This window comes from Alligator mississippiensis, chromosome 1 (genome assembly GCF_030867095.1).
Source record: "Alligator mississippiensis isolate rAllMis1 chromosome 1, rAllMis1, whole genome shotgun sequence".
Lineage (NCBI taxonomy): Eukaryota > Metazoa > Chordata > Crocodylia > Alligatoridae > Alligator > Alligator mississippiensis.
Window position 1 is genome coordinate 440,323,000 of NC_081824.1, and position 24,656 is coordinate 440,347,655.

General features: G+C 40.3%; 1 protein-coding gene across 5 annotated transcripts in view; it reads left to right on the top strand.

Moving 5' to 3' along the window:
* PDGFD (platelet derived growth factor D) overlaps nt 1–24,656 on the top strand; it is a 218,321-nt gene that overhangs the window by 150,843 nt on the left and 42,822 nt on the right. For 4 of the 5 annotated variants that reach the window (XR_002088641.2, XM_019482020.2, XM_014600702.3 and 1 more), the window contains exons 4-5: nt 10,161–10,220; nt 16,755–16,956. Coding sequence is in view for 4 of the 5 variants with exons in the window: in XM_019482020.2 (XP_019337565.1) it covers nt 10,161–10,220; nt 16,755–16,956 (262 nt within the window). In the remaining variant the exon portion in view is untranslated. The remainder of the gene's footprint in view (nt 1–10,160; nt 10,221–16,754; nt 16,957–24,656) is intronic. The other variant, XM_019482019.2, reaches the window with a different exon arrangement.

The following is a 24,656-nucleotide window of genomic DNA, read 5'->3' on the forward strand; positions in this document are numbered from 1 at the left end:
AGCTAAACCAGTTTGTAACCACACAGACATCCCCTCTGAACTGGAAAAATGCAAGCACATGCCTGCAGTGGCTCAAGCTAGAAGCTGGAGGTTGGGGGGGGGGGGGGCTCTAGAGCAGCCCTTCCCTTCACAGTGCTGAGCTGGGGGCGGGGGCATAATCAGGCCCTGGCAGGATGCTCTGATTAGGGAGAGGGGTACCCCCCCCACCCCAACCAGGCCAGCAGGGAATTGATAGCACAGTGTTTATCACTCCTAACTCAGTGTTTATCACCCCATTAATAAAACAACACAGGGACATTACCAGCTACCTGTTGATTCTGCCTTTGTCCTGCCTGCCACAGCATGGACCATAGCCAGCCTGTAGCCTGGTCACTAATGCTGTGTGTCTGTGTAAAGCAGAGGGAATGGTGGAATCCCTGCTTAGGGGGGCGAGGGGGGGGGGGCTAGTACAAGCCAGGCAGACACCTGCAGTCTCTGCTGGAGCTGCAGCCAGGGAGCAGAGGGGAGGGGCCAGTCCTGCTGTGGAGCACAGAGCCCCACTGAGCCCAGAGAGCATGCTGAGATAATGCTGAGATGCGGGGGGAGTCTAATGTAACTTAAACCAGCAAGGTATCTGGGGCAGACATTTCATAAACTGGTTTGACCCAAATCAGTTAAGTCTGATACTACATTCAACCAGGTTTATCTCAAACTAGTTTCATCCATTTTCAAACTGGTTTATGTGCATTGAACATCTGTTCTGTTACAGGTTTAAACCAGTTTCTGATCACTTAAACTGATCTATATGTAATGTCTCTCCCTAGCCTTAATGCAGCTACAGAATTGGAAGTAGAACCAATATGACTTGGGAATATCCAATATCTTTATATAAGAAATGGAGGAGAGACAATCTAGGGACCTGCAGGGCCATGAGTCTAACCCAGAAAGTATGCATGGTTCCAGAATAAAAGTTGAAGAAAATAATAGTTAAAAGAGAAACATAACTGATTTTCTAGTCAAAGGAAATGCCATAGATCTAATCTTTCTGCATTTCAGTAAGCATTAGATATAGTTCAACACAGAAAACTGTTATTTATGCTGGAAAGGACTGATTAATAGTGAAATGGGAAAGTGATTAAAAAATTAGAGACAATGAATTATGCTGAATGGGGAAGTATTAGCCGAGATAAAAGTTACTAATGGAAGTCAGTTTTGTGTCCTCCAAAATAAAAATTTTAGTTATGATCTTGGTGCAAATAGTAGGAGTCTGCTAATACAAAGTTGAGCAGCAATTTAAGTATGAAGGGAGATCAGAATGTCATATTGGAATTACGGGACCATGTGGACTGGAATAATAAAAAGGGAACAAAAAGTAATATGTACAGTCATGCATAACAAGCTCATCATGGGAGTCATGGGAGCTCATCAGCTGGAAACAACTGAGCGGGAGAAAGATCTTGGTAAGTTAGAGAAATATTAACATGATTGTACGAGGTGTTAATGAGACTGAAATGCTACATACAATTTTGGTGACCCATGTTCAAGAAAGATGAATCCAAACAAACACTTGTGTAGTGGAGGGCTTCTAGGATGGTCAGAGGAATGGAGAGCCTCTGGTACAAGACTGGAAGAAATTGCCTTGTTTAGCTTAGCAAAATGAAGTCTGAATGGGAATATAGTTGTTCCACTCCAGGTTGGGAATGGAGCCATTTATGCTTAAAGGCAATACAAGCAAGAAGAACAAATGGGTAATATTGGGCGTAACTATAAATTTAAAGATTCTTAACTGGCAGAGGAGTGAAGTTTTGGAACAGCCTTTCAGCAGGAAATGAAAGGGAGGGGGCAATCCCTCTGTTTTAAGATAGACTGTGTTGAGCGTATTACTTAGGCCTGTGCAAAGCGGAAAGTATTCACTTTGGATTCGATGATTCGGAAGGGCAGTGATTTGATTTAGTGATTCGAATCACTGTCCTGATACAATTTGGCCAAATCCAAAGATATTTGGTGCCAAATCTTATTTGGCCATGGACTATACAGGCAGGCAGTGCCAGTGGGAACAGCTGGAGGAGCAGCTGGATGAGCCCCAGCTTGAGCCAGCAGCCCCTGGAGAAGCCGCAGCCTGTCCAGCTGCTCCCACAGCTGCCTCTGCCCCACCCAGGGTGAGGCAGGCATTGCTGTCAGCCCCGGAAGAAAATGCGGGGGCTAGGGGGACATTATCAGGAAGCTGGGGGAATGATTGGGAGCTGAGGGATCGAACTGGGACCTGAGGGATCAAACTGGGAGCTGGGAGATGAAACTCAGAGCTGGTGGGAATGTTTTGGGGGCTGGAGGAACGAACGGGGTCTTCCCCTCAGCTCCCAATCATTTCTCCACCTCCCCGATCATTCCCCCAGCTTTTGCGGCTTTTCCCGGGACTGCCCGCCTTGCCCCGGCAGCGGTGGGGGGGCAGCTGAGAGAGCAGCCAGATGAGTCCTGACTTGAGCCAGCAGCCCCGGGAGAAGCTGCAAGCTAGGGGAAATAATTGGGGAGCTGGGGTTTGATTGGGAACTGGGGGATTGAACCGGAAACTAGGGAATCAAACAAGGAGCTGGGGAATCAAACTGGGAGCTGTGGAGAAGCCCCTGCTCATTCCCCCAGCCCCTGATCATTTCCCCAGCTCCCTGATCATTCCCTCCAGTTCCTGTGGTTTCTCCTGGGGCTGCCAGCATTACCTGCCTTGCCCTGGCCGGAGGGCAGCCAGGGGAGCAATTAGACAAGCCACAGCTTCTCCCAGGCTACCAGCTGAAGCCAGAGCTTATCTGACTGCTCCCCCAGCTGCTCCCATCGGCACTGCCTGTGCCTGACTTTACAGTCTATGGCCAAATCTCCGAATCTCTCAGAGGCTTCTGATTCAATTCGGAGAGATTAATGGTTCTCCCGATTCGATTTGGATTCAGAGATTTGGCCGCCAAATCGGATCAAAACTCTTCCGAATCAAATGGCTACTGAAGCTTCTCACAGCCCTAGTATTAAGGGATTAAGTTACATGGCTGCCTGCAGTATCAGGGGATTGAACTCAATAACCCAGCTGATCCATTTCCCATTTACAGTCCTGTATATCCACTGTAACGTGCAGCCCATTTAAAAATTGCAGTGAAATTATTGCTGAATACTTATATTCAGTGCACTTGGTTTCTATTTTGTTTACTAAATTCAAATTTAACATACACCATAGTGGCTGATAATAGTAAACCAGCCCTTATCTACCAGAGTGTAAGCATAGACATATTTTATAAACTGAAAAATAAAGGTAATGCGCACTTTGTAATGTAGAGCATACTAATAAAGACTCTTGTGTCCTCTCTCATTGCTACGCCCATCAGATGTAGAAGCTCACAGGCAGTTTAATGTCAGTTAGCATCAGGTTTTTCAAAGGCACAGCTATTGCCTCAGACATGGAAAATGTTATCTAACTGTTTAGATAGTAAATGTCAGCAAGCTGTGCATTGGGCAGTTTTATAATATGCCCCATCTATGCTTTCTTCCAGTATTTGGAGAAGGATAGAGAGGAATATTGATCAAACAAACCTATTAGAATGATTTTTTTTTCCTTCAGTGTTTAAACATTTTTAGTTTTTATAGATAAACACATTAAGCTGCATTTCACCTACATGATAATTATAGCTTCTAACTTTGGTGTCTCAAACTTGCTGTTCTGTTACAACAGGTGACTGTCAGAGCAGATCCAGCCTGATTCTGTACATCATATAGAACTGACATTAACAAAGTCATAACCAATGCTAGGATTAAAGCTCCTGATACGGGGTGGCAGCAGGGCTTCAGGAACTCAATGTATGCCTTTCTTTTTTTAAAGGGCAAGAGCTCTAATACCAGGTCTGGGGTTAGATGCTCCATGATGCTTGTCAGACCTGTTGTTATATCAACTTCATAGTAGTGATAAGTACTTACTTGTGTAGAGGAGGGCTTTGAAAGGGCTTAAATGGCATAACTTTGTAGGGCTGCACTGCCAAATTGAAAGATAAATGAGACCCTCTCTCCAGGATTTTTGAACCATCTCATAAAACTTTATATTAATAAAATATAAACAATTTTAGGACAGTTAAAAAGGCTTAGAAAGGCTGTCATTTTCCATTCATTTCAGTAAGGTCACAGAGTAATATATTCAGTTCTAATCTTTTTCTGCGTTAAGTACCTCAGTGTATAAAAATTACTGGCTCCAGTTTACAGCCTTACTTTTCTTCTACTTAGGTATGTTAAATGAAAGAGCCTTCTAGAAGTGGGTATCCCCTCTTGTAATAACTAGAAACCATAGTCAAGTTGCCCCTTAGTCCTCTTTAAATACATTGGCCTCCTTTAGTTTTTTTTCATTGCAAGGTATGGTTTCTATACCACAAATGCTACTTGTAGCACTTCTAATGAACTCTCCCCAACTCTCCCCAATCTTTGGATGTTGATTTTTGTTGTTGCATCATCACCAGAGTTGGCCAAAGTAGTGGTTTTACCAGTACTGTATGCAACCTCTCTGTTCCTGCTGTGTATCCCGTTGTATGAAAACAGATATCCTTTGACTCTCGAGAAGCGGCAATTAAATACCAAACTGACTGGAAAGTGAAATCACCTTATGTGATGGGTCGAAGCCATAATAAGTGAGAAAGTTTATGTACAGCTTGTAGTTTCTCTCTCTCTCTCTCTCTCGCATTTTTATTTATCTTTAAAAACAAAATTGCCGCATGTTGCTATACTACCAAAAAAATCATCATGAAACAGCACAACTGCAGAAATCTGAGCATTTATCACAGTCGTTCTTCAATGAAGTCATAGCTTTTCTAATGCTGCTTGCTTAACCTAACACTATTATTCTTGTACAACATTTTTTAAATTAATTTTGTTTAAAATACCTGTCACACTATAATATGTGAGAATTGCAGGTTCAATTTCCTCTAAGTAGATTGCCACTAAAGCCTATTACAGGGAAAAAAACAAAACAAAATAAATAAAAAGCCACAAACAAAACTAACAAAAAACCCCGCCAAAACCCAACTCCTCAGTTTACCACAATTTGTTTCTGGAATATTAATGTTTATTATGGGGGAAGAAGGGCTCTGACAACACTCAGAGGCCTAGTTATTTATGGTAGCAGTTACATAATCTAAATGCCTGTCTGTGAACAGGATTTTACCTGCCCCCAACAACCCCTGACTTTGAATGCAACAGACACACGAAGTATAGTTCAAATTTACCTCTTTAATTTCTTTACCTTAAATATGAGCAGAATTTAAACAGTTGGTTTTCCTTGAAGTTTGCCTTTACTAAAATTTTCCCTGCTGGACCCCTTCTGTCTTAGTACTTCATCCCTTATCTCCTTGTATCCTCATACTTCAGTTTTTTTTATGTGAGAAGCAGGCTTGGTTTGGGGGGTTTTGTTGTGTTTTTTGGTAATATCTTTAAGAGGTCAGACAAGCTTTCAGGCATAAAGTATGTCTGACATCTCTCCCAACTATATGGCTGGTCCAATAAAAGGCATTACTAAACAGATCCTGGCTGTTGCATATTCTCTGGACTCTCATAGCTACAGCAGTCTAATTTATTTTATATCCCCACACTGGAATGTATTGGATAGGCTTGATCTCATCTCTAGTTTGAGTCAGCTGAAAATCAGCTCTGCCTCTCAGTACAAACACTTGACATCAGGATAATTTAGGCTTGATCTCTGCAGGCTTTTAGTATCTGCTGCCCTGTTATACCACCTGTCTGGAACAAGCCTGAAGCATTTACCACTGCTGTATATTAATAGCAATTCAGTTATTAGTGTACTGCTAAATAGATTGAGCTCAACTTTTCTCTATTTCTCAATATTCCTGACTCTTTTCCCCTTATATTTTCCTCCCCCCCCCCCGCCATTTTCTCCGCTTTCTTCTCTTCCATTCTGTCTAAGAAAATAGGAACAAGTCTGAGTTGTTTCTTTTGCTTTCCTCCCATTCCCTACTTAGAATGGCCATGGAAGAAGATCTCTCTTCTAGGAAAGGATCTTATAAAAGTAGCTTTTATGCTTAGCAATATCAAATTGATCGGATCTCCTGGTTTCTCTTCCTCACTCCCAGATTCTTGCACCTGGGGTATTATTCTGGGTTTTATTAACTATATCAGATATGTGCAATGTAGTTGTCTTGGTAGGTAGTCTTTGCCTGAGCCTGGCTCATTTCCTGTCAGGGCTCCTGGATTAGGGGTAGATGCTCAAATTCAGTAAGAAGCAAATTCAGAGCTTTATGTTTGTGAGCTTTTGTTGAAAACTAAATGTTTGTATATGGTGTTTTTTCCTGAGGCATTTTCTCCCAGGCCCAGGTAGAACGAGTAGCATACATCTAGCACAGAGGTGACAAAGGGATAGACCATAATGGTTACACATTTGAGAAGATGGGATAAAGCCAGAAAAGGTGAAATGATTTTTTTTTCAGTGTCAAAATATATTTAGAAGCAGAGTTCAAGCCTGGCCTATGGGACTTGTGTATCATGATGATTGGTGGCTAAGGGCACGTTTCTCAGGTTAGAGTACATCCTTGTTCCTGTTATCATAACCATTGCCTTCCCCAGATAGTTTTAGGGACAGCTGCTATTCATCCTTCTGCTTGCTTCTTCCAGACAATGAGACAACTTCATGATGGCAGAAACTGCACTGGTAGAGGAATCTTCTGCCCATAATGTCTTTGCGAGTATTCACATACCCTTTGAAAAGGAGACATCATATTATTGTGTCTCACTGAAATCTACATATGCAGGTGGTTGGTGAGGTAAAGAACGCCCCCTTCATGATTTGCTGGGACCTAGCTGAGATATGAGATGCAGCACATGCTAAATTCTTTAGGAGTCCATGGAAGTCGTATAGGGCTGATGTATTCTCTCTAAGGCAATAGCTACTTGAAGTATAACAATATTTAGATATACTGACCCATAGGTGAGGAACAAGATTTGTAATATTGGGTGCATCTACACATGCACTTAACTGTGCAGTAGATTCATTTGCTGTGATGTAAAGTGTCAGTCTACATGTACAACACTACTAGATCGCAGCAAACTAGTTTTCACTAGATAACTGCCCCTTAATGCACATGTAAACGCTGACCCAGGTGTACATGTGCCCAGTCAGCGAAGGCACCAGGGTCCAGACCCCTGCCTTCCACTTAGCCGCAGGGCTCTGCAGCGGCACTTTTGTGCCCGAGCCAGCCCCAACACTACTCCCAGAACCCACGGCTGACCCCCTGGGCCCCTGCCAGTCTGGAGCTGCTCCACCCCAGCTCAAACTGCTGGGGTCCTGAAACACAGCAGTTTGAGGATCTGCGCTGCTATTTGTCTCAGGGGAAATGTGTGCCCCTACACATGTGTTCAAACAAAGCTATATAAAAGTTTTTGTGTCTATAACTGACTGATCCCAGATGACAGGTTTTTCTTTGTGTGAAAATACATGGTGGCAGTGAGCATATTAGTGACCATATTATATGCTGCATGAACAACAGTTTACTTGCCGCTGTCTTGAGCAGTATTTATTGCTAGCAGCACAGACATGTAAGCAATTAAATGGCGTGTTGGGAGTGATGTGTTCAAATTATTGACTTTCTGTTTTTCAAGTTTTCAGCTAGAAATTCAGCTGTATATTTTTAGTTTTCAAATTAAATGTATAAATAATGAATATAAAAGTACCCAGAAGGCTCGTGCTCATGCACAAAGCCTTACCAAAGTAAAGCACTGTGGTCAAGTAGGCCTGTCAATGAGTAAGTGTCTCCTTTTCCTTTCAAAACAGATCTTGCTCTCAATTTTTCATGTGGCTTTTAGAAACAACCAAGGCAAAAGAAAAACAGATTTAAAAATTAACCCCCCAAAAAACCCTTTTTAGATATCATTTCTTTAAATAGCTCTGAGCAGATAATAATAAACTCAAAATGTGTGGGGGTTAAAAGCTCTTTAGAGGCTGGGAGCTGCAGTTGCTTTAAGTGAAGGTGAAAGAAAGCCACATAACCATGAATAGTTAACGTTGAGTTTTAGTAGCTGAAGTGCAATCACCAAGACAAAATGTATAGTCATCATCAGTGAGATCTAAGAGGCAGGTGGCGTACCTAGTCATTTCAGTGATTGTGGAATATTGGCCTGGCATCAGCTATCTCAGAGGAATCACAGACTGAAGAAACAGTTTCCATAACTAATGTTAGACAGACAGCATAAGAGAGCAAAGATATTTCAAACACAAGGCCATTTCACATCTGCAATCTTCTCTGAGCAATGAAAAAGGCAGCATGGTCCTGTATTAGATTAATGCTTCAAAACTCAATGCCACGTTTCCTAAGGCAATGAGGAAGGCAATCCAGTGATGGAGTGGAGTTGGTCATGAAGTTTTTTAAGTGACTGAGGTTATCAGGGATTCTGAATTTATTCCGGTTTAATAGCAAAGTTAACTGGAATGAACCAACTAATCTGCAATTAATCTAGCAAAGTTAGTCCTTTCTTCTTGAACTCTTTTAGAGTTTACAAATTTGTATACTGTTTATAGTTAATTATAGATGCAAATATATTTTGTCCTGTGGGTTATTTGTAAAACTATCTACTTGAATTATTCACTCTTGAGTATCTGTGTAATTTAATTGGTCATCTATATGACACTGCATACTGTGTGTTCCATGGCTGAATAATCTAAACTTCATGAAGCAGAAGGGCACCTTAAAATCCCGGGGGCTTTGCCCCTTTCAGGGAAAGGAGCACTTCAGTGAGGGAGAAAGAGCATGTGAAACAATAAATAAACAATAATAACAATAAATAAATAAGGAAGAACTTCTTTACTGTCCAAGCCCCCAGGCACCTACTCTGGACTCCTTTAAGAGACATTTGGATGTTTATCTCGCTGGGATCCTTTGACCCCAGCTGATTTCCTGCCCCTGGGGCAGGGGGCTGGACTCGATGATCTCCTGAAGCCCCTTCTAGCCCCAATGTCTATGAATTCTGGAAATTTTAAGACATATCAGATGCCTTTTTCTCCTTTAGCAATATGAAGACTGTTATATTGGCTACATGGACTGTTTGAAAGTAGTTAGGTTCCTTCCTGACTGAGGGAGAGAAAAAGCTGTGACAGATTTATTGATGATCTGGCATACTTTACGTTCAACTTTCTCTTGTCACATTCAGAAATAAGTGTGTGTGTGCGTGTGCATGCATGCATGCATGTGTGTGTGCATGTGTGTGTGCTCCTGCTTGGAACTGAAGTCAGTAGAGCAAAGCAGATTTAATTCAGCCAAAGATCTGGCAGCCAGTTTGTATCTTTTACTCATTGCCAGCACACATATATCTGTAGCAGATCCATAGTTGGTGTAAATTGGTGTAGCTGAGGTTCCACCTACCCCTTTATTTCAAATGGCATTTATTTGGTAGTTCTATTATGAGGATTGAAAATTTAGCTGTCTGTGTCCAATTCCCAATTCCCTCAAACCAGCTGGCATATGCAGGTTGCACTGCAATAGGAAGATATAAACAATTCATTCTAGCATACATGTATGAGTATGAGAGACAGAGAGCGAGAGAGAGAGCCATTATATTTGGTGCGGCTTTCCTTTCATCATTTTTTGATGCTTTCAGTTGGAGTACGTACACTTTTAAGTGGAAATGAGCAAAACTGTAATGGAACTAAATAATACTTGTCTACTGTTGTATTTATCTTCAATTGGCTTGTCAACCAATTAAGGAATTATTACCTATTACTGTAGAGCCATCCAACCTATAAACAATCTCTACTGATAGGTGTCTAGTTTTTTTATAACAAGATTTCTAATTAAAAATTGTAGTTGCCATAATGTTTGAGAAAAATGTTATTTAATATTCATTGTACATCTAAATGTCTGAAATGGGTTGAACCCTTTTCTGCTAGGGCTCTCACCCAGTCTGAACAAACCTATAATAAATAGCAGACACTGCCCTAAAAAACTTGCAAATGCCTTTCTTAAATGGAATGAAAAAAATGTCCCTACAGGCAAATGGTGATATCATGTATAAGGGGGTAGGAAAAATATGCGGCAGAGAGCTTTTATTTGGAAGAGGTTTTAAAAGGGCAAAGGACCAAAGCCACAGAGGAATTGTTTAGGTCCTGTTGTTGTTTTTGGACATTGCTATGACGGTGATTTTTCCTGTGGGTTTTTCCCATTTAGGATGATTTCCAGCCCGCAGCCTCAGAAACCAACTGGGAATCTGTCACAAGCTCTGTCTCAGTAAGTAGCTTGTTACTGTTTTGTCCAAGAAAAGATAGGCAGTATGGCTTAAGTCCAGCTCAGTACAGAAACGAGTACAGACTGTTTTAAGTTTTGAGTTATGGAATTTCTAAATCAGAGTAAATTTTGTGATAATTAGCTTTAAAAAACAGCTGTTAGGAGAACAGATTAACCTTTCAACAGTCAATACATAACTTTTTTTTGGGGGGGGGGGGGGGTTAATATCTAGTGATGAAAGATCCTGGTTTAAATCTCCATTTTGGACAATTAAATCTGACTTTAAAAAACAGATTCTATTAAAAATCTTATCCCTCCTTCATATTATCTGATTTTTATCAAATAGGAAATCAACCCAACAACATTTCTTAAGCAAAATGTAGATTTTGTGTCCACAGTGTGTGGGAGGAAAATGCCAGGAGCAGACTTGGTAGTGGGGCAGTCCCTCTGCGATGCCTTATTGTCTGTCCAGTGCCCCACCCACAATACTGATTCTCTTGACAGCCTCTCTTACATACAGCATAGGAAGAGGGCTGTGACTGAAGTAGAAGTGACAGGGGAGATGAAAGCTCAGCAGAATGCTTATCTTCCATGATGAAGTGCTTTAAGATCCTGGGAGTAGTTGCTCTGTGAATCTTAATTCTGAGTATCAGTATTATCAAGGCCTGGTTCTACCAGACATTACATGAAAAGGATATCACAAATATTTGGAGAATGACAACTTGTTTCATTCTATCACAGAGTTTAAAATGAATTAATGCATTTTTATCTGATGCCATATTTTTACACAAAATATTGTAAATTGTCATTAGAAAATGTAAGTTGAGTCTCCTCAGATGGCTGTGAGACTGTGATCAAATTACACTGAAAATGGCATTTTAGTAATTGCTCTCACCACAAAAAGGGGTTAACGTTGATTACATCATTGATAATCTATGCCTTTTTTCCATATTTGAATCCCTTTAGTTGGGGGTTTTCCCCTATACATTGTATGGCACTTAGGCCACTTACCATTGGTCCCTCCAAATGTTACATCTATTACCTGGTTAACTGCACAATTAATTTAGACTGCCTACATACGTAAATTAACTATGGTGTCTTAAAAAGGTCCAGCCAGCTCTAAAGTTATTGCTGGAATGCAGTGTTATGTATGTGAAATAACGTTGTAGCTGATTTCTTTCCAGCTTTATAATTTGCATGTGTAGTCTGTGCCCCCATGGCTGGGAGATCACAGCTGCTGTGGGGTGCCCTCCCTGCTGACAGATTGCAGCAGCTTCAGTCTCCCTGCCATGGAGTGCCTGGTGTACCCACACAGCTGGAAAATTGCATCAGCGATGGTCTCCCAGTTGCAGAGGTGTGTGGGGCACCCCCGTGGCTGAGAGTCCTTTCAGCTGAGGGGCTCCCTGCCACAGGAACTCGCTTCTTCCTGGTGCAAAAGGATTGGGCTCCCCCTGCACCAACCATAAGGTGTGATAGGATCTGATCCATGTTCCCACAGTCATGCCTCCTCTTATGCGCGTTGCATGGCAGAGGTGTGAATGTGGGCATTGCTCATTAGATCCCATCATGCCTTTACTTACACTAGGAGAGGGGCCCACAGGGCTTCAGAATCATTCATGTGTTTATCCTCCCAACAGCTCTGTGAGGTAGGAAAGTGCACTTTCCATTTTATTAATAGGAAGTCAAGGATTCATGAAGCATCTCTTTGAGCCACTCTAGTGCCCTAGCTAAAAAAACATCTTTCCTTCCTCTAACCCCAAGTGTACCAGCATTAGGTAGTAAGCATTGTTTACCTCATTTTACAGCTCAAGAACCTGAACCAGAGAGGCTGAGTAACTTGCCCAAGACTACAGAAAGAGTCAGTAGTAGGGACAGGCTTACAGCAGTTTACAGCTGAGGAATTCTTAATTCTTCAGCAAAGCAGATCCTCAGCTTCTGTAAAGGGGCTTTAGTGAGCGTGGCTGAATGGCAGACCTCTGTCACATCAGTCACTGGCCAAGCAATGTGCTGCTCCACTCCATAATGATCAAGAGCTCCAAAATCCCTATCAAACCCACAAATAGGCATGGCAAGAAGATCTGTGACCCTTGCTCCTTATGGAAAGGAAATTTTGGGGTAAGCAAGTATGTGTGTTCCTATTCCCAGGCTTGAACTCAAACCACTTAACCACATTTCAAGTTTTTGCTCAGGATGCTTAAGGAAAAGCTGCCACCAACTACCTTTTGCCACATATGCCAGAGCCCACAAAAAAAAAATCCTCAGGATGGGTTCTTGCACCCAGAAGAACAATAGGTCCAGTCTTTACCTTTTGTTGTGCAGTATATAATCTAATCAAATGATATTTAAACTTCCCACTGAATTGCAATCACATCCCCAGTACCATAGGAAGACTCTAACAGATTTAATAGAATAGTAGTGAGTTATATTAGGTACCAAAGTAGCTAATGGTTTGGCACTGATAAGAAAAGTGTTGCCAGCGGTCCTATAAAGGTCACAAAATATTGAACTGTTTTTAAGTCACCAACAAGAAGCATGTTACTTGGTAGTTGTTAGCCTCTCATATTTTACTATTCATCAGTCTTTGGATGCAGTCACAGAAACCAGATTACAGAGGGGGCTCAATCTTTTTCTAAAGCTAACATTTAGCTCTTGGCAGGAGAAAAGAGAGGCAGTTGGGTTGGCAGCTTTAAACCTGCTCTTGGGTCTGTCCATGATGCAGCTGCCAATAGGTTATCTGAACTGCTGTAATAATTCCTCTGATAATTCTTGCCTATCACTCTGAGAATGTTAAGCTTGCTTCTGTATGTGAACTAGATGCGCAAATTTCTCTTTCAGAAATCTCATGTAGGTGCTTTCATACAAAAGGTGTGAAAACTTCCCCAGTTTTTTTTAAGTTTGAAATGTCCTACAAAGTCACAAGGGTCTGTATATGTGTTTCGATGTGTTTTAATTAGGAGGCATCAAAGCAGACTCAATTAATCTGCATTCTAATTAAAACACTCTAGCATCCCTGCTGTGCCATGTGTATAAGCCCCTGTGGGTTTAAAAATGGCCACTGGGGTGCTTTAACTAAAGCTCATCAAGTGAGCTTTAGTTAAAGTGTCCTGCAGCCATTTTTAAATATGGAGGGGCTTATTACACATGATGCTGAAGTATTTTAATTAGAGGAGCTCTCCACCCCATCCCCGAGCACATGTATAGGCTGCCAGTCTGACCTTCCAGTTGCCCACAGAATATAATAAAATGCATGGCATAATACATAAAAACAGTATGCTCATCATCTTGGTCACATATATGTGGCACTGTAGATTTAACCTCCTGACCTTTCTGTATCAAACTCTGGTGCCTACCACTTAACCTACAGGAGATAGTCCATTAATTCCATTGTTGAGAGGGCTTCTATCTACTTTTGAGGGGGCTTCTTCGACTTTTCCTATCTACTTTTCAGGACAGCCTGTAGAAAACAACATGATTGCATGTGTTTGAGTTGCCCTAGTAGAGGGCATCACAACAAGGGGCAGCCTTTTTAAAATGTTGGTATTTACTCAGCATTCTTGCATTTTTCTCCTATTTCCCTACCCTTTGTACTAGAGTTTTTCCAGTGGTGGCTTGGGATTATAAATTAGTTGCTACCCATTTGTTTTCTGATTTATAGATACCCTGTGATATTTTATTGCATTTTGATTTTTTTATATAAAATATACTGTAAGTAATCACAGACATATCATAACTGTGACCAGCACATTGAATTTCTTATAGCATTGTTTTAAACAGCACACTTTATTCACTTCACTTACAGAGCATTTTTTGTTCTCAGTTGTTATGCCCAGATTCATAGAAGTCAGTCGAGGTTCTTTGTTGCATGGTTTTTCTTTTAGTGTATCATGACTTTCTAGGCTCTTCTGCATTGTGCTGTATTTAGCACTGGATTGTAGAAAAGTTGCAGTTGCAGAAGGGTAGCCTCTGAAACTTATTTTGGATGAAGTCTCTATGGGAAGGCTTAATAAATTCTAAGCTACTTTCACTGATATTTGATATTGGTGAGTGTGTGTGTATGTATGTCTGTCTATGTATATGAAATAAGCTACAGCTACACTGGCATTTGAAAATAGGTACATATTATTGAGGTCTATCTGTGTACATACATGTACAGAAAATGTACATGTACTTTGTACACATGTGTACAAAGCTGGACCTCAGTAATATGCACTCATTTTCAACTGCCAGTGTAGTTGTGATAGAAAACTGCAATTCTTCTTGATCGCTTGGCAACACAGTACTGTGATGTTTGTTAATTTTTTTCTCTCTGGGACCTGATAATCTGGATAGCTCATACTTACAGCTATACAAGTAGTTATATTAAAGATTCTAAATCTAGCAAGTTTTATTTAAGGGACTGAATATTTAAAAGGAGTGAATTTACAGTAAAGTTAGTGCTCCAGTCATGAAAGGCTCCAGTCTCACAAACAAGTGAGAAGGTTTATTTACATGAGTAGTTCCGCTGATTACAATGGGACTGCTCACCTAACTACAGTTAATTACACAAATTAACAGTGTGTGAGGCCTTGCAGGTTCAGACCAAAATTAGCCTTCTAGTGAGGACTTTGAATGGTTATCTGACATTAAGCTATATGACTATGTCTCCATCACTTCAGATCCAGGATTTGAGGAGAAAGTGATGGGTTTTTTCCTCCCCCGTTTTTTCTATTTATGATCTTTTTATTTAAAAATAATGCTCTAAACTCCTGTACTACCTTGTCTGAAAATAAGTACTGTGCAATATGCTGTTTTTTTGTAGAAGCAAGACCATTAAAACTTATGAAGAGTGGGAGGTAGCTCTTATGAAAGTGGGAGGTGGCACTTAAGAAAGTAACATATCTGTAGTGAATATTTCTTGAGAATGTTTCATACTGAACTGAGAAAAGGTGAGAACTGAGGAGAAGTGGAATAGTAAAATGTTAAATATTTGTGAACTGAAGTGAAGGTTACAGAAAAAGTAAACAGTTTGCTCTAATAAAACTGAAGTTAGCAACTATAAATGCGCAGTCTTGCATGTCAAATTTTCCCTTAGATGTGAACTGACTCTGGTTGAAGCCAGTACAAGCTGTGTGCCTCAAAAACTGGTGTTTAGATCTAAATGCATCGTAATATCCTTGTTTTTATTTTGTTAGTCATTACGACGTTTGACAAAAGTGGTAATCCCCTCACGATATTGCACTTTTTTTGATTGGTTAGAATTTGCACTACAATTTTCTAACGTACTTCAGCAATTTTTCTCAAATTCATTGGCCTTCAAGTTTATTGGCCTTCTAAAGTAGAGTTATTTCTTAATATCAGAGACCAAAAATGTGAAGTGTTTGCTGAGGCCTTATAAAATTAAATTCAAAGGGCCTGAGGAGAGAATGGATGGTCCAGTAGTCAGGCTGCTAGCTTGGGAGACCAGAATTCAGTCCCTCGAATTCCTTTGAGGTGAAGGTTTTTGGCTCTGTATATCACAATTGCCAGCCTGTAAAAAAGAGTGCATGGGCTCATGATGCATCACATAAAGAGTCTCAGGATGATAACAAAAGGATTCCAGTGCATTCAGATACTGCAGTAATGACCGCCATATTAAATACCTAAGATAGTAATGTATGGATATGTCAATGAAATTTTTGCCTACATGCACGCTGAGAGAAGTTGCTCATGTTTGTGCCAGGGAGAAAAGTAGAAACCTAACTCTGCCTTTTCCCCAGCCTGCATGGTCTCTTGGAATGGCTAACTGCTTCTAGTAGCATCAGTGCCACCCAACCTTGTAGTGTCTGCCCTTATTTAGAAGGGAACAGAGCCTTGCTGCTTCACTGCTCTTCACCACAGACAGGGTGAAAATAGCTGCCCTCCTTGTGCCACCATAAAAATGTTTGTGGTAGCACATATTGTGAGCAAACAATGCCCTAGCCCTTTGTTGCACTCACTCCAAGGGCCAAAAATGGTGGTATGATCAAAAGTAGTCACAGTTTGTGATGCTTTAAATGAGAGGGCATATGTTTGCTTATTAGGTGTAATGGGGAATCCTGCAGCGCACATATCTCACTGCTGTGCCTTGAGTTAGGGCACACATCTGCAAGTAGCACCTTTCCTCATATGGAGATTCCCATATCACACTTGTAGACAAGTGCTTTGAATTAGGAAGCAGCACCTTGGCCCACCATCCTGCATGATTGGGCCTCTGAATCCTGGGAGCGGCAGGGACCCAACCCTTTGGGACAGTGGTCCCAGTGACGCTATAGATGCCACTGAAGTGGATCAGCAGTGCTAGGACCTATCCCAGCACACAACTGATCCCACTCCAAAATCAACATCTGTTTCTAGCTGCAGTGGCACAACCAATGTTAAGACTTTAAAAGGTGGCCAAAAATGATGTGTAAATACCAGGGGGAAAGTCTCCATTGCATGAGTGAATCAGCTATTGAGAAAAGTTTCTCTAGTAACTACTGTCAGTTGTATTGAGTTATGCCATAATTTTTCAAAGTACATTGAGCTGTATGTCACTCTTAGGGGGTATCCTATCCCTCTCCATCAGTGACTGACCCTACCCTCACTGTGGAAGCTCTAGACCAGACCGTTGCTGCATTTGACACTGTGGAAGAGCTACTCAAACACTTTAATCCGGATTCATGGCAAGAAGATCTTGAAAATCTGTACACGGATGCTGGACATCACTTTCGAGGCAGGAGCTACCATGACAGAAAGTCCAAAGGTAGGGAAAGCCATGGTATGAATATTTGTATTAACACCAGTTGTTTCCTTTACATTTCTTACCAGTGTTCCTTATTTGATTATCAGGTCCGGATTTTTATATCCTCACTTAAGTTGGAGTCAATGGAATGAATCGCAGTTGTAATAGATTGTAACTTGCTCTGAGGATGAGAGACTTTGAACCTTAAATATTTTCAGTCTGTCTAATTAAGATGTCAACCAAGTCACCAAGTTGGCTCCTGCCCATCAGTATGATTAATTCACAAATGAAGACACAGGCACTTGAAATTATATATGTCCAGGGCAGATGGTTTTCAGCTTCCCACTAAAGTATTATTTTGTGTGTAAGGCATGGGGCTTCTAATTACCTGTACTATCATCCTCCTTTAAATATCCTGCTTTAAGACTGTTCTATATTGAGTGGGGAAAAAATATTTTTATCACATTGTGCTTAGGGAAGCATCTGGTACAAACACCTGTATATGCAGCTGTTTTTTTTAGGATGTGAGCATCTCACTGATTTTCATTATGTTGATGGGGAACATTAGTATGGTTCAGCATTTTAATTGCAATTGAACAAAGCATGCATTTCTGGATTATGTTTCTTGTTTCCTTCCCTTACTCTAAATTGTCTGCTAAATGTAAAGTTGGTGATACAGACTAATAGTGATGGGGAACATTGATTAGAAGAGTCAGTCATGCCACAGTTGTGTCCATTGAAATGGTATTTTGTGATGGAAAAGATATGAGTTGCTATCATAATTCTTTTGAGCAAACATCACTATAGTTTCCAGTGGCCTATGTGTAATACAATTTAGTTTGAATTGTAAATGTTCTTATTAATAATAGCCTATATTACAATTTCAATATACATGCATTCATATATGATTTCACAAATAACTTTTCTAAAATAATCTGCAAATTACAGACCTGATTCTGCAAAACCATCATTTTTTAAACTTCCACTGACTTTAACTGTTCTTTTGTGCAAAGAAAGACCTGGGTTTTATCTGTTAAGTACTTTAGAACCAGTACTAGAAATGCTGTTTGTAGATGACCTGGAAAGCCCTTTCAGGACAGTCCTGTTCCCTTTGTTTGCCTAAAGGCTAATTTTCCTTTTATAGGCACTGTAAGTGTGACTATAACCCATTCAGTCTATACCTGAAATTATCCACACAGCTACTGCACCTGCTCAGTAGGCTGCATACTGGCTGGGCAAATACATGGCTAAGAAAAAAACAAGTCGATGGGACCTCCAATATTTGAGCCTCAGTTACTGAATAGTTAGGGCACCTGCTCAAAAAATGGAAAGCCTGGATTCTTGCTCCCCCCCAAAATGCACCTAGAAAGATTTTAAGCCTGTGCTGCTCCAAATTACCAGCACATGGCACACTGTAGCATCCACATTACACGTTAGGAATGATCCAGGGCTTCTCCAGCATTCGTTTTGAAGCTGAGCTACTGAACCTTGCATTTAATAATCATTGAATAAAGTGGATGGAGAGGAGTGAGGAAGTTTTTGTCCCACTATGATCAAGCATCCAAACCTGGGCCTTTTTAAGAGTTGCATCAGGCTCAGTAAGACATGCACCCTCTTGCTTGTTCTCTTCCTCCTGACTCCATTTCTCTGACTTTTGTCTCCCCAGGGGCCAGGCTCAGAAGGAGGGTTGGAGAAAGGTCTGGGTAGCACCTAGCCTCTGGTATGGCAGTTAGAGAACTACTCTAAACAGCTGAAAATGTGTAGGTTCAAGTCCTCTCTGTGACAGGGGGACCTAAAACCTGCATCTCCTTTTTCCTGAGTACTCTAATCACTCTGCTATTGCATCTAAAAAAGTGAGGTTCATTCTTGTCTTTCTCATCCTAAGGCTTTTGCCAGTGTGAAATGTACATATATATATGTTGGGTTTGCATATAGCTGCATGTTTGTCCATCCAGTAGACAGACTAATGAGCGTATATGCAGTAGCTATGTGGATGCTAATGTATCCATACTGCATGGTAAAAGAATTGCCAAAAGCACCACTTACACAGCTGAAAAACTGTCATTTAGGCACATCAGAAGTAATAGAATTTGAGGCCTTGTCCTATTTCAGTTCAAGTTACACTTGTACTTCTACATTTTTAAAGCGAATGGTTGTTGTGATTGTCTCATACCTTAGAGCTCAACTTTTGAAGGACACTGATTTTTAGAAAGCACTTCATATACAGCCTCTGAAAATCAGGCTCTTTTAAGGTATTCCATCCGAGTACCTGAAAAATACAGCCAACCAAAGCCTTCCAATTTTTTGGAAAACTAAGGCCACATTTCTTCCATTTAGATTGAACTTGACATCTGATATAATCTGATCTCATTTGGAATGTATGGAATATAATCAGCTATGTGTCTACCATTCCCAGACTGGATTCAGACCTGATGAAAATGTATACAAAATGCATGAAGGGTCTGATTTGTCTTTAATATAGTCTGACAAGAAACCTTGATCTTTTACTAAGTCTTCTATCCAGACTGCATTCAACACTCAAATCAAATCAGAGCCAGCACAAATGTATTGTATCTGAAACAAAGTATGCTGTGTTTTATCCAGCCCAATCAAATTGACTCCAGGTCCTTATCCGATCTTCCTGGTTGCCCGCAGGAAACCTACATTCATTACAATTTCTCCATTGAGTACAGAGGGAATTCTACTTTTTCTCCTGGCAAAATGCTATGAAGAAGGAATGAGTTTGCCAGTTTTTGTTTTAATTCACTTTTTTTCATGCTGACAATGAAAAAACATAAAAGTATCCATGGACACCTTTGTTCCAAGCAAAGCACAGACTATCTGATTGTTGTTTGCAAACTCTGACCAATAATGCCCTGCCCAAATCAGACCCCCAAAAATTCAATCCAAAATTCTTTTCCTTGGTTATAAACTAGTGATAACAAGAAATATTCACAATTTTAATATGACAGGAGTGCAGAAGTTTTACATGTTAAAATGTGAGCACAGAAGTTTCATACAGAAATAAAATAATTTAAAAATAGAATCATTTACAGAATACAGAAATAAAATCATTTAAGGTATCAATGCACTGGGGTCTTTGAATATGGGCTGTGTGAAATCCAGGACTTGTTTATAGCCACTGGAGTAATCTTATAGATGAATGAACAATAGATAATATCATTGTTTATATCAGATTTGTATCTTTCTTTACTTCCAGTTTGGTTTTGTACTTTATTCTTGGCTAGAACAGTCCCAAAGGCAGATCAGCACAACTTGATGTAATCCCTGGGTAACTCTCAGCATTTTCAGAACATGTCACATAAATGATACATGTGAATTGCTAATGAGTTCACTGTTATCTGACTCCCTGCTCATACCAAACACTCCTTGAAAATTGGGTTTAACAAGTAGTGTTTCTAGATAATCAACTGCAATAGCAGAACAATTCCATAAATGTCCCATAAAACTATTATACTTTTAAACTTGACAGTCCATGAAGAATGAAGCTAAGGATCAGAATAGAAGTGATAAAAGAGTATGGTATTTCAGAACTTTCTGACATTTCTACAATGTTTGAAAAGTTCTAAATCTATGTATTTGATCTCTCTATAACACTGGTATAACTCCATTGACTTGGATATGGTTACTCTTTATTTTCAATAGGGCTGTCCAACTTCTAAGCCTCTGGAGGCCACATCAGCAGGGGGCTGCACACCACATGGGATGTACAAGGTGTAGTGTGTGGACACTTCCTCCTCCCCTACCACCACTGTGCCACACACTTGTGCAGGTTCCACTCCCCACCCTACTGCTGCACCACATGGGTGTAATCCCTCCATATATAGCTCTGATTTTTCCGTCTACCCCAGGCATAGCCCCTGATTCACCCTTAACTCCCTATACTGCCACATTGGGGTTGGAGCAAGGGCAGGAAGTGGCAGCTGGAAGAGGGAGGGGGAGTCTGGAGACTCCAGCTGCTATTGCAGTCAAAGCAATGAGGCAGCAGTGACCAGGTGAGATACTGGGGGCCTCACGTTAGCCCCTCATGGGTTACCAGTTGGACAACCCTGATTTACAGTATTTAAGTTAGGTATATATATTAATATACTAATAATGCCAGCATTCCTGTTTGAAATTTGATTCTATGAATGTGCTCTGAAGGTTGCATTTTGCTATTCATATGGAAGCTTATTATGAAATAAACATTTGTGTTTTCAAAATCTTTAAATGATGGACTAGGTAAAAATCTTTCCTCCATAAAGAAATATGACAGGTAAATGATTGAAATAACCCTTGATTTTAGATATATTCTATTAGATTTGGTAGTTAAATCTAAATTTTAGAATTAGGAACTCTAAATGTGTTCTTCCTAAGCATTAAAAAGAGAGGGTCATACAATTTTCATTATGTCTTTTGAACAAAAATTCCCCTTGCAATTTCCTTAGTAGCTTACATTTGACTTAAATGTTATAATAATGTGGCTATTTTCACTGTAACAGTTTCTTCAATAGGTATTAGAACTAGTTTATTATTTAATACATATTTTACTACTAGTTAATACAATAATTAATATAAAAAGAGAGCAAGCACCCTGTGCAATTACTTTTAGACAAATTTTCGTCATTCTTTATACTTCATTTAACTTTTTCACAAAGTTTGAGTGTATCTTTTTAAAAATCCCATGAATGTATATCAAAATTGCTTTATAAGTTAAAAAATAAAACAATTTTTCAGAGCAAAGTTATTGATTTTAAATGGGCGTTATGTTAAGGTTCTGGAAAAAAGGAAGGCTTAAAATATGTTTCGAAATAGAAGCAGAATGAAAGGTCTGAGGGAGATAAGTAGAGAAAAGGGTCAACTTCAAAAAAGAAAATCCATTTCATAAATAATCTCAGTAAGCAGGAACACACATGAATGCATTCTGGCACTGATAGAGACTACACAGACTTATGACCCTACACTTTCTCTCTTTGCTTATTGTATGTTTAGCAAATAGTATGCAAAAAGCCTTTGGCTATCAGAAGAAATGAATCAGGTGGGATGTTCTTGAAATAACATCTGTCTATGGTGACAGCTTTACAAGTTAAATAAATAAACGTTTGCTCACACTGCCAGATTGCTCTGGAGGAGGAGTAGAAAGATGAGTAGCAAAACACTGACCACATGTCTGGATGGAATAGTTCCAATTTCCATAAGGAAACAGGCAAACAAATTCCTAAATCTTCCAAGTTCACCATACACTTAACCATAGCTCCTAATTACTTAAAAACAACTAGGAGGAACCTAAATAAATTTTGAAGTTAAGAATCTCATTTCTCAGACATTTGCAAACAGCAGCCAATAAATTACTGCAAACATCCATGTGCTCTTCCTTGAAAAGTTCTGGGATAATTGCCAGCAAGCTGCAGTGCATCCGACACTGAATACAACATGGGAAATGCAAAATGCCTGTTCGTGTCAAATATATATGCTGTGAGTTCATTAAATGCCCTCTCAAATAACTGTTAAATGCATGTATATCCTATAGCATGTCCTTAAAAAACACGAAAACTTAAAATCCATCATCAGAAACCACTTTATCTGCATTGTGTAAGTTGTCCAACATCATTTCACAACATACATCAGACCCACTGACTAGCCACACTCTTGCCCACTGTGATGAATTGGATTTTCCTTGTTGCTGTATGTGCAGTTATTGTGGGGCACTCAAAACATGCTCCATTGCAACAGAAAGCTTTTGTTGTAAACCTTTTTAAAGACTGGTGAAACCTATACTCATTTTTATCACTAGCATAAGCTGGTTCAATTCTATTGATTTCAATGAAGTTGCACCGATTTACGACTGATAGTTTGGGCCTGTTTCGCTACACCCCCCACAATTGGTGTGCTGGTTTATAATAGGTACATACATCATGAACCTTGTTTCATAGGGACAGTTTTAATCCCACTGATATTTCTGGCCTTTTGCTCTTCCTAAATAGGAGTTGCTTTATTGGAATTTAATGTGGGAGTTCTGATTCAAGTGTAAATCCAAGTGTTAGTATCCTTTCTTTTACCTGTCACCAAGAAAGACTTGGATAAATCTTGAAATTATCAAATACATTTCAGCTACATTGAATGTAGCATAATTAAAAATATAAAAGAAAATGTGGTTATCATTAGACATATTTATTGAAAACATAGAGTATGAGCCCAATTCTCAACAGATATAAAGCAGAATAACTTAACTGATGAAGTTTATTCATGATGGATACATGGAGTTATGCCTATTTATGCCACTGGAGGATTTGACTGGCATAAATGTAGGGCTGACTCAAAGATTCACATTCAGCCACAGAGCCATCTCATATCCCAGCAGTGCCTGGCATATCCTTGATATACAATTTTATGCTAAAAGAATCTGGATTTTTGGAAGTGCATTAATCTACCACTGGACTTAGCTTTCTGAGAAATCCTATCATGTAAAGGAGGAAATGATTACTGCTAGAAAAGAGTTCTAAATCAAAATGACAGCACAGTCTTTGTTATGAGCTGTATGTCCTACCTGGAGCGAGCGTAGTCAGACTGGAATCAAACTGTAGACTTATGCATATATATCTCTCTACCCCTTGCACCCCCCAACTCTGGATTTTTATCTTTCAGCCTTTGCTAGTGTATCCACTACTTTGAACCTCTAATGAGAGTTGGCAGCTCCACTGTACACAGTGGACTTGTCAGTGGTTTACCCAGTAGTGAACTAGGACAAAGCAAGCAGGACACCTGTCCAGGCTATGAGGAGCCCTCCCCTCCTCACCCCACCCCCACTCCCATACACACTATGAATCTTTATCACAGCCCTACATTGCCCCTGCCAAGCTGTAGGAGCCAGGCAGCACAGTGCTGCACCTAACACTGTATCTAGAGGGCAAATGGGGCAGGCAGAATGGTTCTTCCCCCTTCCTGCTCCTGGGAGCCTTTGCCAGAATAAGCATAGCTCTGTTTCCAATATGGACATATTGGAGGAGGTGGAGGGAAGGGTGGTGAATGGGGCACCAGGATCTTCTCCCAGGAATCCTGGTCATGGGGCTCCTGTCGGAGCTGCCACTGCAGCTGCTCTGGACAGATAAGATTTCCCTTTCCATCACCCTTGCCTTCTCTCCCAGCCCTCAGTCTACCATGGTCAGCATACCCAGTCCCCCCCCCCCCGGCCAGTCTGGCTGGGGTGTTCCATGAGCTCACTGCGCTACTGAGTTTACTACCTATAAGTGTGCAAGTGCACTTGCACATATCTCTATTGAGCTATCTGAAAGTGGACAAGTGTTAGAATTTTTATCAAAACAAACCTGAGTTTATATCCCAACAATACGCTGAAGGAGGCTTATTCCTCACAGAGCAGATAAAAAGTTAGAGACAGGATAATGTGGTTTGCTTCCTCATCTGCAAATTGAAGATAACAGCACTGCCTTTCCTTGTTTGGATTGTGAGATGTTAAGGTAATATTGTAATCTGGACAATAATAGTATCTAAGAGTGTGTTAAAAGAGGGCAAAACAAGATCACATTTGGATCTGAAAATAGAGCATGACTTTCCAAATGAGAGGCAGCATTAGCCTGAGCTCTAGATTCAAGAGAACCTCCCCAAGCAGCACAGCATTAATTGTAAGCAGTGTGTGAATCTCATTGAAATCAATGTTTCAAGTTAATCAAATAGGTGCTGTCCTAAACAGGGTTGGACTTGAG